The following is a 15,263-nucleotide window of genomic DNA, read 5'->3' on the forward strand; positions in this document are numbered from 1 at the left end:
CTATATTTTAACAAGCCCTCCCTCCAGGTGATTCTGAGGCGCACTATTTAAACACACTCACTCACTTGCTCGCTCCATCCTTTCATCAAATATGTACCAAGGATCTACCGTGTGCCAGACCTTGAGCTGTGTGATGGTCACACAAAGACGACCTGGGAAGGTGGTGTATCTCGGAGAGCAGGTTCGTTCATGCACGCATGCATCAGTGTACATGCACACATGTGTACACACACATACACACTTAGCGGGGCTAACAGAATGGAGAGCATGATCAGGAAACACAAAGGGAAGTGAAAGGTAGAGGGGCAGCACGTCATCTAGCATGGGGTGAGGTACAGGGAAGGCTTCCTGGAGGAGGAGCATCCGTGCTCGAGTTGGCGGAATGGTGAGGGGCAGTGAGGAGTGCGTGCAGTGAAGAGTGTGAAGAATTTCCAGGCAGAGGGAAGAACATGAGGAGAATTCTGAAATGCACAGACAGCCTACCTAGGAAATCAGAAGTGGCCAGGGCGGCTGATGTGTGGCCTTGCACAAGGCTGGGGAAGTGAGTGGGTCCCTGGTGACCACAGTGAGACATGGATGTTGTGTCCTGAGGACTATGGGACATGTGGGAGAGTTTGGAGCAGGGGAAAGACATGTGCAGATATACAAAGATCCCCCTGGCTACTGAGTGGAAAGTGGACCAGAGGAGGTGGGCCAGAGGATGGGGGCTCAAGGACGTGGCAGGGGCAGGGCACTGGGTTAAGGAGGAGGGGGTGGGGGCAGAGATGCTCAGGGGGTTGAAGGGATGGACTGCAGGGGGGCTGTGGGCAGACATCCAGGATGAAGCCCATGGCAGGGAACCCAGAGGAGGAAGGCTATAGGGCACGGGGGCTGCAAGCAACTGGAGAGCAAGCTAGAGAGTGTGCGTTTATCCTGAGGGCACTGGGGAGCCATGGAGGAGTTGGGAAGGTCCCTCATGCTGCCAGACTGACGAAGGATCCAAGGGGACAGGACTGAAGACTAAAAGGCCATGAAAACTGGGCAAGGCTGGTGGCCTGCTCTTGGGGAGCACCATAGGAGTTAGGTGAATCGCTGAGCCGGAAGGTACATGCTCTTGCTCAGACAAGTCAATCAGGTGTTGAGAAAACCACAACAGAAATACTGTGGCAAAGAAAGGCAACAGCAAGTCCTGCCCAGGCCAGCTTGGCCCTAAATCTTAGACACAGCCCATCCTCCTGGAGGTCCTGTGATGACCTTCAGGGATCCAGAAGCCCCACACAAAAGCAAATACACTTGCAGGGTAAGTGTATTTGCTGAAGAAGAAAGATTCCACCTTTTACCAGATTCCTTAACTGAAAAGAGTGAAGAGACCCTAACCTTTCCGGGGATGGCTTGTATCTTGCGTAGGTGGCCGAGCCGGGGGTGGAGAAGCTCCCAGAAGGCTGTCGGTAGGGAGGGACTTTGTCGGCCCCTGCTGGTGATGCTGTGTAAGGGGTTTCTGGGAAGCTGACAGGCCTGGAAGAGAGATAAGAAGGAAGAAGGAGGTGGGGATGGGCGAGGAGGACACCCCTGCCCCACAGAGCAGGGACAGCCAGACCCTTCCCTTGGGCCAACCACACCACCTCTGCTTCATCTGACATCCTTCCATGGGGATGGAGAGAGAGCAGTGGGCCGGGAGCAGGGGTGGGGGTGGGCAGGATACCCTTTGCTTCCCTCCCACTGTGGCCACACCTGCCCCTCGGGTTCTGTGGCCTGATAGGGCCCGATTGGGCCACCGACCATTCTCGGCCATGCCTGGGACAAGACGCCCCTCTGCAAGCTGGATTCCTTCACTTCTTAGAAATTTTTCTTTACCTTCTAATATACAATATAATCAAAAGCATTTATCTGTAAAGTATACATCATTATAATAAAACAATCCTCCCGAAGCTACCACCAACCCACAAGCTAGAACAGGAGAAATATGTATCCGCTGGTGTGTTCCTCTCCTTCCCCTCTACATTCTCTCAAAAGTAATCACTGTTGTAAATTTTGCACTTATTGGTCCCTTGACCTCTTAAAAAATATATAGTTTTAATCATATGTGGTATGGTGGATTTCCAGCCTCAGACACTGAGCTCCCCAGCACCATGCCCTCACTCAGGAGGGATATTAAAGGGAGGGAGGGAGGGAAGGAGGGAGGCATAAGGACAAGAAGGGAAGGAGAAAGACTAAGGAGAGGAAGACACTGGACAGAAGGGGGAGAGAGAAAAGGGGAAAGGGCGGCTGCAGACAGGAAGGAGGTGGGGGCCGGGTGGTGCCCCTCGGAGGGGCCTTACCTCTTGCTGTGCAGCGGCTGGGACTCCCGGAAGGGGACCATGGGGGTCTGCTTCGGGGGCCGGCTCAGGGACTGGGCGTGGCCGGGGGTGGTGGGAGCAGCCCACTTGGAGGCTGGCAGGGAGTTGTGGGATGAGGGCCCGCTCCACTGCCACGGAGCATTGCTGCGGTAGGGGGGCCGGCCCCCCGGGGCCATGCTCTCCGGCTCCGTCTTGGGCTCCGAGGTATTCATGTCATAGGTCTCCAGCCACCCCCTGGGAAGGAAAAACTTGGTTACTCAGAGAGGCCCCGGCCACCAGTGCACAGGCCAGCTGCCTGGGGGAGACGTGGGGCTGGTCTTTCAGGGCCCAACCTGAGCTGAGACGGCCTCTTTTAAAGGCCAAGTAGGTACCCTTCAACTTGGTCTGAAACTTAGCACCTCAGCCCGGACAAGGCCCAACACAGGGGCTCTGACTGCTTCGCGCTCTCTACCTCCCCTCCCCCCAGCACCCCTCCCCCCCCCACCCCTCCTCTCCCTTCTCCCTGACCCAGGCCTCAAGTCGGCCAGTGTCCTCCATGGACTGGCTCAGCCCCTCTTGGCTGTACTTGGGGCCAGAAAGGCGGATGCCCTCAGAATCAGAGGATAGTATCTGCCTTGTTCCAAAGAAGCTCAAAGGCAGCTGGAAGAGGAGCAGGTGACCTACTTTGCAGTGTGGTTAAAAAAAAAAAAAAAAGCCATGAAATCCAGAACCTTGAAATAGATGCAGAATTGCCCGCGACTCCCCCCAGACCAGGCTGGCACATGTACCGCGGCATTCCCGGCTCAAGGCGGGGAGGCCTGCAGGCTAGGCTGGCATCTCCACCGCGGCTGCAGCGAGCACGGGAGGGGGCCGTGCTCACAGAACCCACCTCCCAGCAGCTGTGGGAGCTGAGACTGGAGGAGCCCACGGCCTGGAAGCTCGCGTGCCTACAATGAGCCGATCCTCTCCGGTTCTCCTGAGTCCCCTGAGGCACTTTTAGGGCCACCCGGTAAAAGACTCGGCAGCTGGGAGGCTGTGGGCCCAGGTCATGCTGCTTAAGGAGTCGTCATAAGGTGACCTGAGGATGTGCTCTGGCACCTGGGCCCCTCAGCTGCACTAGGTCAGAGCTGACATTCCAGCAGTCTATCTGGATTAGCAGGTGCCCATGCCTCACCAGGTACCAGGTGAGGAATGACAATGTACAAACGTCTAAAAGAACCCACGGCTATGCCAAGCCCAGTGGAGGTGGAGGGGATACCACTGTGGCCCCAGGCAGCACACGCCTGCTGCTCCTGCCTGCCCAGCTTCTACCCCCCACTTCTTCTGGGAACAGGTCTGTGTGCTCTGGGTGGGGCTGGCTCCATTTCTTGGCTCCAGGTGTGAGCATGTGACCCAGGTCTGCCAATCAGAAACTCCTCTCCCTCTGGACACAATGACTGACACAGGGCTGTCATGTGCCCCAAGCTGGGCCAATCAGAGACAGTGAGTATTAACTTTGGAGCCACCAGGGGAAAGATCTATTTTACTTGGGCTGCTGGGCTGGGGAGACCTAAGCCGGAGCTGTAAGGAGGGACAGGTCATTTTTGTTCCCACAAAGTGGGAGATGGTTTGAGAATGACAGCCACGCAGAAAAGGAGACAGGGGAAAGAGATTCCTGATGCAGATGCCCGAGTCCCTGCATACAGTCACACTCGAGCCTTGCCCTATCTCCTGGTCTTATCAGATGCATATGAAAATAAAGTCCCCCTTTTGCTTCACCTCTGTTGCTGGTAACCAGAGTTCTGATCAGTACATCACACTGAAGACAGAAGTAAACTGAGGCACAGAGAAGTTAAGCTGTCCAAGGTCACAGCCAGTAAGAGGCAGAAACTGCATTCAGAGATAGTAAGCTGACTCAAAAGCCCACAGCTTTAACCACTGGCCCAGTGAACAATGGTTTGGGAGGTGGTGGTAGATTTCTTGGGTCCCTGACTTCTATTCCAGTTACTCACAGCTTCACCTTTGGCCAGTAGCCCCTGGGTATGATCTCAAAGAAGGAAATGTTACGCAATCACCCTGAAGGCAGCATAGAGTGATGGAGAGCCAGGGCTCCTGGGCCAGAGGGCCAGTTCAGAGCCCAGCTCTGCCACGAATGGCCTGTGTGGTCTTGGGAGGAATTTCCTTCTCAGGGCCTCTGTTTCCAAACCTGTAAGCTGGAGTGGTGGTGAGCATCCTCTGAGCATTAATAGAAAGGCTGGTGCAGGCCAAGCGCCTCATGAATAAGGGCTGCTGCCGTAACCTTCTCCACCAGGTCCGTGGACAGTCCACCTGCCATTCCCACTTCCAGCTTTCTGAAGTCCAATCACACCCACCTAGGGGCTTGGGAACAAATTCCTTCCCGGCCGTCTGAGAACTACCAGCATCAAAATCACCCTGGGCACTCAGGAAAGAACACGGATTCCTGTGCCCCATCTTGGCTCATCTGACTCAGAGTCCTCCTGGAGGTGGGACCTAGGAAGTGGCATTTTACTGAGCTGCCAGGGACGATTCTGACACAAGAAGCTTAAGAAGCCCATTGCACTGATTTCATTTCTGAATTGTTTTTATACACTGACATGGTATAAAAGGGCATCCCTGTCCCCTATCTCTGCTCCCTGGTTACACTCACCAGAAGCACCCACAGCTTCCAAGCTTTCATATATTCTTACAAAAATATCTCATGTAGATAAGTAAATATGACTTAAAATAGAAATAAAAAAACTACTACACTTAATCCCAGATCCCATCTTGAGTTTTTTTTTTTTTTCCTTCCCAATTAACAATATTTCTTATCAGGCCCTCTCAGCACAGACCCACTGCATTTTCTTTAAACAATCAATGACTATTCCATCACATGGATGACCTGGGGTCTACTCAGCTGGTCCCCTACAGTTGGATATTTAGGTTTCTTCTAGTCTTTTGCTTGGCCAATAAGGCTTTACTAAATACTCCCTTTGCAACCTCTCAGCCGCATGCGGGAGCGGTCTGAGGGTGGACGCCCCTGGTTCGCAGACCACTTTTCCTCCTGCCTCCGTGTCCTTGAGCCCTGACAGCCTAGTTTCTGGGGGCCGTGGGGACTCCTTTCTTATCTCTCCTACTCACTCACTTGTGGGGTTTTGATTTCCCTCCTCAGGAAGGAATTTCCAGCACCCTGCTTCCATCAGATGTCTTGAGTCCAACTGAAGGGGACAAAGGCATCCAGGATCAGGCAGTGACAGGGGCAGTGAGATTGAGAACATTCCTTCTGGGCCTGTGCAAGCACGCGAGGGCATGACGACACACCTCCTCAGGGGCTCTGGGGTGCCCTCCTGGCTACCTGGCCTGGCCCAGCAGGGCAGCGCTCACTTGAGAACCCCAGCCTCGTGGCCTGGGGGTACAGAGATGATCCTCTGTACTCTACTCAGTGCCCAAAGGGCACGGAGTTGAGACACGCTGTGCAGAGCCTGGCTGGCGGCAGGCGGAACACCTCTGCTCATCCCAGCATGCTTCCCCTCAGGGCTTATTGTGACACTTAGGCCAGGAGACCAGGGCTGCAGCGAGAGGCTGCGGGGAGCCCAGGGCCGGGGCTATCAGATCTGCAAGTGAGGCCAGCCAGACACCACTGCGCCTGGAGAGCAACAAAGCCCACGCAAGTCCCAACCCACACCCGCTCCTGCAAACAGGAGATCCTGTTTCGGTGGCCACCTTGTAAAGGCAGCAGGGTGATAGTTTTTCTTCTAAATAGGGCAGGGCTCGGAGCCCGTCCGTCTGGTCACACCCTCCCTGGCCTCGTCTCCCCAAAGCCAGAGAAGGGAGCCCGCAGACGTTTCCTTTCTCTTCAGCTGGTCCCTACCTGCAGGTATGAGGAAACCTTTGTGGTCTCTGGCACTCCCAAGTTTTCGAGTCACTCAACAGGTGGCCTGGCTTATGGTGTGCGGGCCTGTTGAGTGTGGAGCGGGGCAGCGGGCTCTGCCGGGAGCTCGCCTGGGGGTTACCTCAGCTTGACTTGCCCCTGCAGAGCTCAGAGCAGGTGTGGCTGCGCCTTGGCTCCGTGCAGGGGTGGAGGAAGCCTCAAGAGAGGGCTGGGAGAAGGGGACGCCTGGGGCCTGACTGGAGACCTGAGGCTGAAAGACCTGGGTGGGGGTGGCCAAGCCTTTGGCTGCAGCAGGGTTAAGCCTGCCCAGAACTGTTCCCCACCAAGTTCAGAGCAAACAGGACTCAGGAAAGTGGGGATGGCTCAACCAGAACTCCCAAGCCCACAGCTCGCAACAGCTTTTAGAGGCAGCAGGGTATATGGAGTTGGGAAACCTGGACTGAGCTTTGCTCTGCTCTCAGTAGCTCCACGACTGTGCACAGGTGACTGGTCCACTCTGGGCATCAGTTTTCTCCTCTGTAAAGTGGGGACCATACCAGCCCAGCGAGGTCATGTGTAGAAGCACTCAGTGTTTCATCTCGTGCCCCCTTCTTGGCTCACTCTGCTCCAGCCACACTACCCTCTTTCTAGTCTGTCAACCAACTGAGGGCCTCTGTCCTCACATTTGTGATGGCTCCTCCCTCCCTACAAAGCCCTTCTTCTGGTTCTTTCTCACCTTCAGGCCTTTCCTGACCACCCGGTCCAACGTCAGGTCACATGCTTTATTTTCCTCACACCCGTACTTCAGAGCTGGGGTCTTCAGAGGGCTGGTGCCTCCTACAGGCCAGTGCTGTGCTATGTGCTCCACAAGCCTCATCTCCTCGGACCTCCCAACCTCCTCCGGGGAAAGGATCTATTATCATCCCTATTTTACAAATGAGGAAACTGCAGCACAGGGCGGTGAGGCCACTTGCCCAGGGTCACAGTAGGAGGAGCAGCTTGGATTCAAACACAGGTAACCTCACTCTGCAGCCCGCCTTGCCACTATGCTCGGCTGCTTCCCCTTTTGCCGTATGAACCATCTTATCTGCTTACTCCTTTACTGTTTGTCTCTCCCGATTTATTCATCAGCTCCGTGAGGGCCCAGGCCTTGACCTTCCTCTGTGCAGCTGAGTTTCCAGTGCTTGGAATGTAGTGATTCTAGAATCACTGTCTCTGGGCACCTGTGGAGGCTGCCAGGGTACCAACCCATTATTCTAAAAACTGCATCTAGCCTGCCTTCCCTGTATAAATCACACCTCAGAAGAACCCAATAGTTGCTGAAGGAAAGTTCTTTTTAGAAGACCTCCAGCCAACAAATGAAGGAATGACAGAACTGAGACCGTCACTTCAAGGTGACCCGTAATGACACAGGGGATCTAGGCAATGATCAGAAATGGCTGCTTGAGAGTTGAGGGCAAATGTATGGTGACAGGTCACGCTGCCACCATCCGAACCCTCTGACTGCCCTCAGTTTCACTCGCACAGAACGATCAGACACGAGATGTCTCCTGGTGGGTGCACACCTGGGAAGAGTTGTTACCAAAAGAATTTAACCAGAATCCCAGAGTCTGATCAAGCTTCTATGCCAAACCTCGGTTTATGGGAAATTCGCGCGCTGGAAGAACAGGTTAAAGGACACCAGGGGGATGTGAGCAGCTAAATCCAGGAAGTGGGAGGCTCTAAAGGACCAGTGACCTGGTTTCCTCCCAAAATCAACTGTAAGAAAAAAATAAGCTGGTGGAGAAACTTACAGAAGAACCTGAAGTGATACATCAACCAAATGCCACAGGAGGAGCTTGATAAACAAAACAACTGTCTTTTAAAAATATCTCTCTGATACAACAGAAAGCTAAAGACAGAATAGATAGTTGATACCGACTTACTATTAAATTTTTTAAGTGTAATAATAACTTTTTAAAGGTCCTGACTGGGTAGGGGTACATTCCAAGGAGTGGGATTGTTCCAAATAATCCAAGGTGGGGAAGTATGGATTTAAAAACAGAAACAAAACACCATATGATAAATGCTGAAACAGGGGCTTGGCTCAGTATACTTTTAATGTGTTTGAAATATTCCATTAAAAAAAGTAAACTAAACAAAATGAAAAGAAACAAACCCTGCACTGCCTTCCCAGTGAACAAAACCCAAGCTCGTTACCATGTCCAGAAAGGCACCCCCGTCTGCCCTGTCCCCTCTGTCCCTTTCTTCCACCTCTCATCCCGCTCACTCTGCTCCAGCCACACTGGCCTCACTGTGCTGCGGGAAAGCGCCACACACACTGGCACTTTGGAGACTCTGCCCTGGCTTGTTCTCTGCTTGCCCAGAAACCCACATGGTGGCCTCCGCCCTGGAGCCTTCCCTGACCACCCATAAGCCACGCCCTCGCCACGCTGCAGACCTTGTCACTGGCTGATCCTGTATCATGCAAGTATTTAATTACTGCCTGTCCTTCCCTCAGGACACAAACTCCAGGAGAACAGGCACTTTTGTTTGCTGTCAAGTCCTGAGCACTCTGCACAGTAAGCATGTGCTGAATGAATGAACAAGGTGCAGTGTGCCCTAGGACGGGTGTGCTGGCTAGGAGCCTGGGCTAAGGAGGGTGCCGGCCTCACAGGGCTGCTTGGAGACTGGGGCCCACGACTGGCCCACAGTGAAGACCCCGTCACCACTGTCACTCTTTCTGCCAAGGAAGGGCCTCAAGTGCCAGCCCTCGGGAAGCTGCCAACCCCCACCAGCCCCAGCCAGGGCAGATGGCCTTACCTCCTGGGCGTGCCGTCCTCAAAAGGCGGGATGATGACCACCTTGACGGTGACGGAGGTTCGCAGCAGGTCGATCATCTGGTCGTGGGTCAGCGTGACCACGGCCACCTTGCAGATCTCCACCAGCCGGCTGCCCTGCCGGAGGCCAGCCTGCCAGGCAAACCCGTAGTCCTCCACCTCGGCCACGGTGCCGTCGTACTTCACGTGGAAGCCCAGCTGGCCGAGCCCGTTCCGCCGCAGGGTCATGTCCACCGTCTCCCAGCCGTTGGTCATCACCTGCAGGCAACACGCGGGGTCTAGCCTCAGGAGCTCTCGTGGAAGGGTCTTGGTCGGATTCTACCCTTTGGGGCCAAAGAGCCCACTGACCCCATCTACCCTCCCAGGCGAGGCCAGGGTCCAGGAGAGCGACGTCCACCTAGTCTCAGCTCTGGCTCCTGACCTCTGGAGCAACGCGGATGCCTCCCACAGAGGCAAGGTGGTGTTCTCCGAGTGCCCTGCCTCCCCTCACGCTTCCTGGCCCCCCGGGGTCGCCCTTCTCTTCCCCCCACTTACAGCGGGATCGCCCTCCTTAGCCCCACTGTGGTTGGTGGGCTCTGGGATTTGTTTTGGCCAATGAGTTGTGAACGGAACCAGTATATCATCTGGGCTGGGGCATTTAATTGCCAACCCGAGACTCTCTGCAGGCCTTTCCCCTATGCCACGGCCACTGGGAGTATTCCAGATAGAGGCTGCTGGGTGGGCAAGGGTCCCAAAATCAGAAGAATGTGGAGCATAGACTCCGGCTGAACCTAAGACGCACATGTGGTGTGAGTGAGATAAATCTGTGTTGTTTTTAGCCACTAATGCTGTATTCTGACTGATACAGTGACTACAACCAGAGTAAGCTGGAGAAACAAGAGACCAGACGCCCTGGGATCTTTTCTAGGCTGGGGGCTTGGGCCATATTCTCTACTTCATGACCTCATTCTTAGAGGCACAAACCTCTTCCCAGTCTCCTCCTCAGACTGTCCCCCAACCTGGAACCTACCAGGCAGCACAGGGCCTTGCCTCCCTCCCTCCAATTTACTCCGTTTCATTTGTGTGAGATTTCCGCCATGATAACATACTACGATAGATATAAGGACCCCCTGAACAGAACCTAGTTCTTCAGCACTTCCTTAGGGATTCCCTCCTCTTCTTGGGGTGAGAAGATTAACTTAAGGAGCCATGGCTGTTAAGCAAGTTACATCAAGATTTGTCTGCCATTGCCTGAAACTGCATTAAGAGATCATGTAATGGTCCACGTTTCCCATGGAAGGTCACTCCCTGGCTAGAAATGATGCTTTGTGATATACCTATGAGAGCAGCAGCTTCCAGACTTTTCTGACCACTATGCACAGTAAAAAGGAGTTTTAGGTCACAAGCCACGTTATTCATTTACACATTTACACGTGCATCCATACACATAAAAATACTCCCTGCAACCCACACGGATCACATTCCCGAGTGTGGGTAGCAAAAAAGGACACTTTGAATGGCAGAGGACTTACCTGAAAATGTAAACACATCTGTTCCTGGTCTGCATAGTGAGAAACTGTGAAGTGGGGAACCATGTAAAACCGGAACAAAGCTCCATGAAACAAAGTCCTTCCTTGCTGGGACACATTCTGATATGGCTCATTCTTTTCTACTCTATTCTTGAAAAGTTGATTGAGATGCACTAACTGATTTCATAGCCCGACTTGTTTATATGACAATAAGGAGTTATTGTCAATTACTTAATGTATGATAGTGGCAAAATACTTAATTTTTAAATCTATATATTTTAGAGATAAATACTGAAATGATAGGATGTCTAGGATTTGTTTCAAAATAATCAGGGGAAGGTAAGGGAGAGAAGAGAGAAGCAAGATTGGCCCATGGGGCTGATAACTGTGGAAGCCGGGCTAGGAATTTACTATGCAAGTCCCTCTACTTTTGCATATGTTTGAAATTTTCCATGATTAAAACATTTAAAAAGAGTTGGTTTGAAAGGAAAGCCTACTGTTTAGTGCCTCAAAAGAGAAAGTTGTGAGTGGCTTCATCCTAGACCATTATATCTGCTTTGGGAGTCAAAATTCTTCTTCCCTTTGAAGCCGCCACCCTTGTGTTCAAAGGACTTGGCTGTGGGTTACGGAGGAAGGTCCTGTGAGCCTGTGCAATTAGACACACCAGCCCCAGGAGTCCCACAGAGCTCCTGCCACCCTCCACCCTCCTCTTCTTCCTTTGAGTAGGAAGAACCCCCTGCCCACTGCAAATCAGAATTTTGATGTGTGTGTGGCCACCTGGGTGGGGACCACACTTCTCTGCTTCCCTGGCAGCTGGCTGTGGACATGACTTGGTTTTGGCCAACGGGATAGGAGTACAAGTGCTGGAGCTGCTACCTCGTGCTCTTAAAAATAGAACTGCTTGCCCTCCACGCATACGATGTCTCCCTTCCTGAAGATGGGAACGTGGATATGGAGTGACTCCATGCTGACCATGCAGGTAAGTACAATATCGAAGGGAAAGAAGGAGCCACAAGACAAAAGGGACCTGAGTCTCTGAGCCATCTCACCAGCCTTGAGCAGCCTGAGCGCTACCTACAGAAGAAAGAAACTCCCATCTTATTTCAGCAGCTGGATTTCTCAGTCTCTCTCCCTTTCTCTCTCTCCTGTCCCCCTCTCTCTATTTCTCTCTCCCTCCTTCCTTCTCCCTCCCTCTCTCTGTCTGGACAGGGGGAGAGACAGTCTGCAGAGGAAGCTTGAAACATCAGCAGGGGTGCTCTTCTTCAGGCGAGGCTTCCTTTGGGTTGTTACAAAACCCAAGGTGACAGAAGATTTGGGACACTAGGCCAGAGCAGCCCGAGGCCCTGATGGCACAGGGAACACCTTATGAGATCAAACACACAATCAGTTCAGAGGAACCCCTGCTGCGTCACGTGGCCACCCAGCCCCCCTTTAAAGCTCATTTTCCTGGGGGGCTGATCTTTGTGTGCCAGGCGCTGGTTAAGCCCTTTAAATGCCCAAGTTCCCTAGTATCTCACTTATGAGGCACATATACTAATCTGCTTAACATTAGTTAAATTTATTGTGAAATAAAGAGATGGCGAAACTGAAGTGTGTCAGTCGCCCAAGGTCACAGAGAACGTCCTCCTCGACTCCTGCTTTTAGCCACTGTGCCGTTTTCCCTGTTGCTATGTTGCTCCCGCTGTTGTTTCTCTTACTTATTCCCCCTACCCTCACCCCTCACCAAGATGACTCCTACTTACTGCTCTAGTCTCAGTTTAAGTCATTCCCTCAGGGAAGTCCCCCCAACCCGGGGCCCAGCCCACAAGGCTGGGGTGCTTGGTGGGTAACGTAAATGAGATGTAGGCGGGTGAGACCTACGGCCAAATTGCACACTCCTGTCCCATCTAAAGGGCGTATCCATCACCTTGCTCAGCTGACCCCTATCCTGTGCAAACGTAGGTCTCGGATAGCCAGATACCCCCGTTTTTCAAAAGAAGCCAGAAAGCGAGGTTTGTATGAAATCCTATGAATGTTAAGCTTTGGTAAGCAGCTCAGTTATGTCTGGCGGCTGCATCCCATCTGCAGGTTTGAGACCGCCCCCCATGATAGGGTCCCCTTGGCATCCTCAGCACTGCTCCTTTTACCCTATTGGCATTTGTAATTCTTGTTCAGTATCTGCCTTGGATGGGAGCCCCAGGAGGGCAGGCTTGGGCCCACTGTGGTCACTGTTGTGTCCTGGAACTGCCTGGCCCAGGGCTGGCACACCAGAAAACTTTTTGACTTAATGAAGGATGTCTGAATCCCAGCTGTGTTGGGGAGGGTGCGGACTCCTGACCCTGAAGGGCTTCAGCAAAGACAGACTGGCCTCGTAAGCCGTTTAAAATGGGCCTGCTCCTTCACAGAAGATGGCTTCTGTCAATGCTTCCTTGTGCCTGGTTTCTCAGCGGGCTTCGGGGCACTGAGATTGGGAAGAAGGCTGTAGAAACGTGCTGTAAAAGCACTGCACCAACAGTAGGCACGGGGGTGGGTGTGGGATGGCGGCACAGAGAGGATGCAGTGATGAGGGTACCACGTGGCACAGTGCGTGGCATGGTCACTGCTCAAGAAACGCGATTTTTGGGGAGGAAGAACTCTCTCATGTTTAACTCATTCTGGGCCCTAGGCAAGTTGCTTCACCTCTCTGAGCCTCAGTTTCCTCATCTGTGAATTGGGGATGATAATGGTATCTCCCTCACTGGGCTTTTGGGAAGAAATGCAAGGTCATGCAAGGCTCCAAGCAGTCTGACAGCCAGCCCTCCAAGGACGGTCTGTGCTATTACAGGGCAGCACGCACGTGTGCATTTAGTCCATGTTCATGGAGTGCCTGCTGCACACCAGACGCTGACCTAGGTGCTGAGGACACAGCGGGAAACATCAAATATGTAAAAATACATGTCAGAGGGTGGTAGGTGCTATGGAGAAAATTAAGGCAGAGAAAGTGGGTGGAATAAGCTCAGGGCCAAATTGGAGAGGGGGGTTGGCAATTTTGGATAATGAGACCTCAGTGACAGCTGACATCTGACTAAAGGCATGTAGAAGGGGACTGAGCTACGTGGGGATCAGGGACAGTGCTCTAGCGCAAGGGCACAGGCAGTGCAAAGGGCCTGAGGCTGGATGCCTGACTAGCACACTCTGGAAACAGCAGAGGTATGTGTGCCTGGAGCAGAGAGTGTAAGGGGGAGAGGAGGTCAGAGAGGCTGACAGAGTCAGACCACTCAGGGCCTCACGGACCACCACGAGGACTTGAGCTTTTATCCAAGAGAGTTGAGAAGTCTGAGCAGAGCAGTGATGTCATCAGATCCCTCTAGTGACCATACTGAGAACAGGCCACAGGGAAGCAAGTGTGGAAGCAAGGGAGACCAGCAAGGAGGCTGCTGGAGAGTCCTGGAGGGGCTGTGGAAGGGGGAGGAGTAGAGAGTCTGCCTCTTGGAGGCGGAGCTGACAGATTGGATGTGGGTGTGAGAGAAAGAGGAGTGAGGCTGATGCCAAGGCTTCTGACTCCACAAATGAGAGATGGACTTGTCCTGTACTGCGACAGGAAAACTCTCTCTGAGAGGCAGTTGGGGGGAAACCAGGAGCTTGTTCTTAGACATGCTAAGTTTCAGGGGTTGAATGGAGATGCCGAGTAAGCAGTTAGCTATCAAGCCTCGAGTTTGGGCACAAACAGGTTTTGGAGTCAGAAAAAAAAAATCTAGATTCAGACCCCAGTCTGCCACCTACTGGCTGTGTGACTTTATGTGAGTATCTATACCTCTCTGAGCTTCACTTTCCTCATCTGTCAAGTGGGGATAAAAACACTGCCTACACCCCTCCAGGGTGGGTGGAGGACTGTGAGATCATGCATGTAAACTGCTTATTAGCACAGAGTCAGGGTTCAAGAATCTCATTCAACTAACCAAATGTGCCAGCCCTGAACTACGCATATGTGACAAGTAAGTGAGCAAAACAGTCAGAAGCCCTTGTTCAAGGATCTCACATCCTAATGGGAAGCCTACACACTAGCTATTGCTACTGCCTAAAATGGGACATGAATTTTGGAGTCAGGGAGGCTGGGAGCAGGGCTTTACCAATCCAACCTAAACTTAATGAGCAAGTTTAAGGGTCAGAAGGCTGAGGACAGCCGGCTGTCACAGTGGCCTCTGGAGGTCACAGCCTACCAAGTCAAGCCAGCATGCCTGGACAATGTAACTCATCCAATCCTTAAAACTTGCACATGATACAGGGTGATTATTGTTCCTATGTTTCAGATGGGGAAACAGAGTCACCCAGCAGTTAAGTAACTGGCTCAAGGTCTCAGCTGGTAAGTGGCAGTGCTGGGACTCGAAACCAGGCCTTCCAACTTGAGAACCTGTGTTGTTAATTCCCGTGCTAAACTGCCTTCTCTATTTCAGGCATGACACGCCATTCTGCTAAACCCACTGACAGCCCATCACTGACCATCGCATTCCTTTGCACAGGGCTCAGATGTGGCCTGAGTACTCTGAGCACAACGTTTCAAACAGCCACTACCAACTAGGATGTCATCTGACTTGAAACCACTCCACCACCCTTGGTTTGGCCAACAGTCTGAGCCTGAGCTGTCCATCAAGAGCTGAGGGTGAGATTTTTATCTAGACTGTAAGTCTTTGACTTTAACATAAATGTTAAACCATTCATAATTATCGTGATTACTGATGTGGAATTATTCCTGCCATATAATTTTTCTTTCTTTTATCATGGTTTCTTATACTTCCTCCCCACTACCTCCCCTCATCCCCAAACACCCTGCTTC

At 52.5% G+C, this 15,263-nt stretch overlaps 1 protein-coding gene across 5 annotated transcripts in view; it reads right to left on the reverse strand.

Moving 5' to 3' along the window:
* Positions 1-15,263, reverse strand: part of SIPA1L3 (signal induced proliferation associated 1 like 3) — a 214,779-nt gene that overhangs the window by 51,552 nt on the left and 147,964 nt on the right. For all 5 annotated transcript variants that reach the window (XR_004322355.1, XM_032486153.1, XM_032486155.1 and 2 more), the window contains exons 10-12: positions 8,947-9,221; positions 2,298-2,549; positions 1,357-1,494 (exon numbers count right to left, since the gene is read on the reverse strand). Coding sequence is in view for 4 of the 5 variants with exons in the window: in XM_032486153.1 (XP_032342044.1) it covers positions 1,357-1,494; positions 2,298-2,549; positions 8,947-9,221 (665 nt within the window). In the remaining variant the exon portion in view is untranslated. The remainder of the gene's footprint in view (positions 1-1,356; positions 1,495-2,297; positions 2,550-8,946; positions 9,222-15,263) is intronic.

The sequence above is a fragment of the Camelus ferus genome, chromosome 9 (genome assembly GCF_009834535.1).
Source record: "Camelus ferus isolate YT-003-E chromosome 9, BCGSAC_Cfer_1.0, whole genome shotgun sequence".
In the NCBI taxonomy this organism is placed as follows: Eukaryota; Metazoa; Chordata; class Mammalia; order Artiodactyla; family Camelidae; genus Camelus; species Camelus ferus.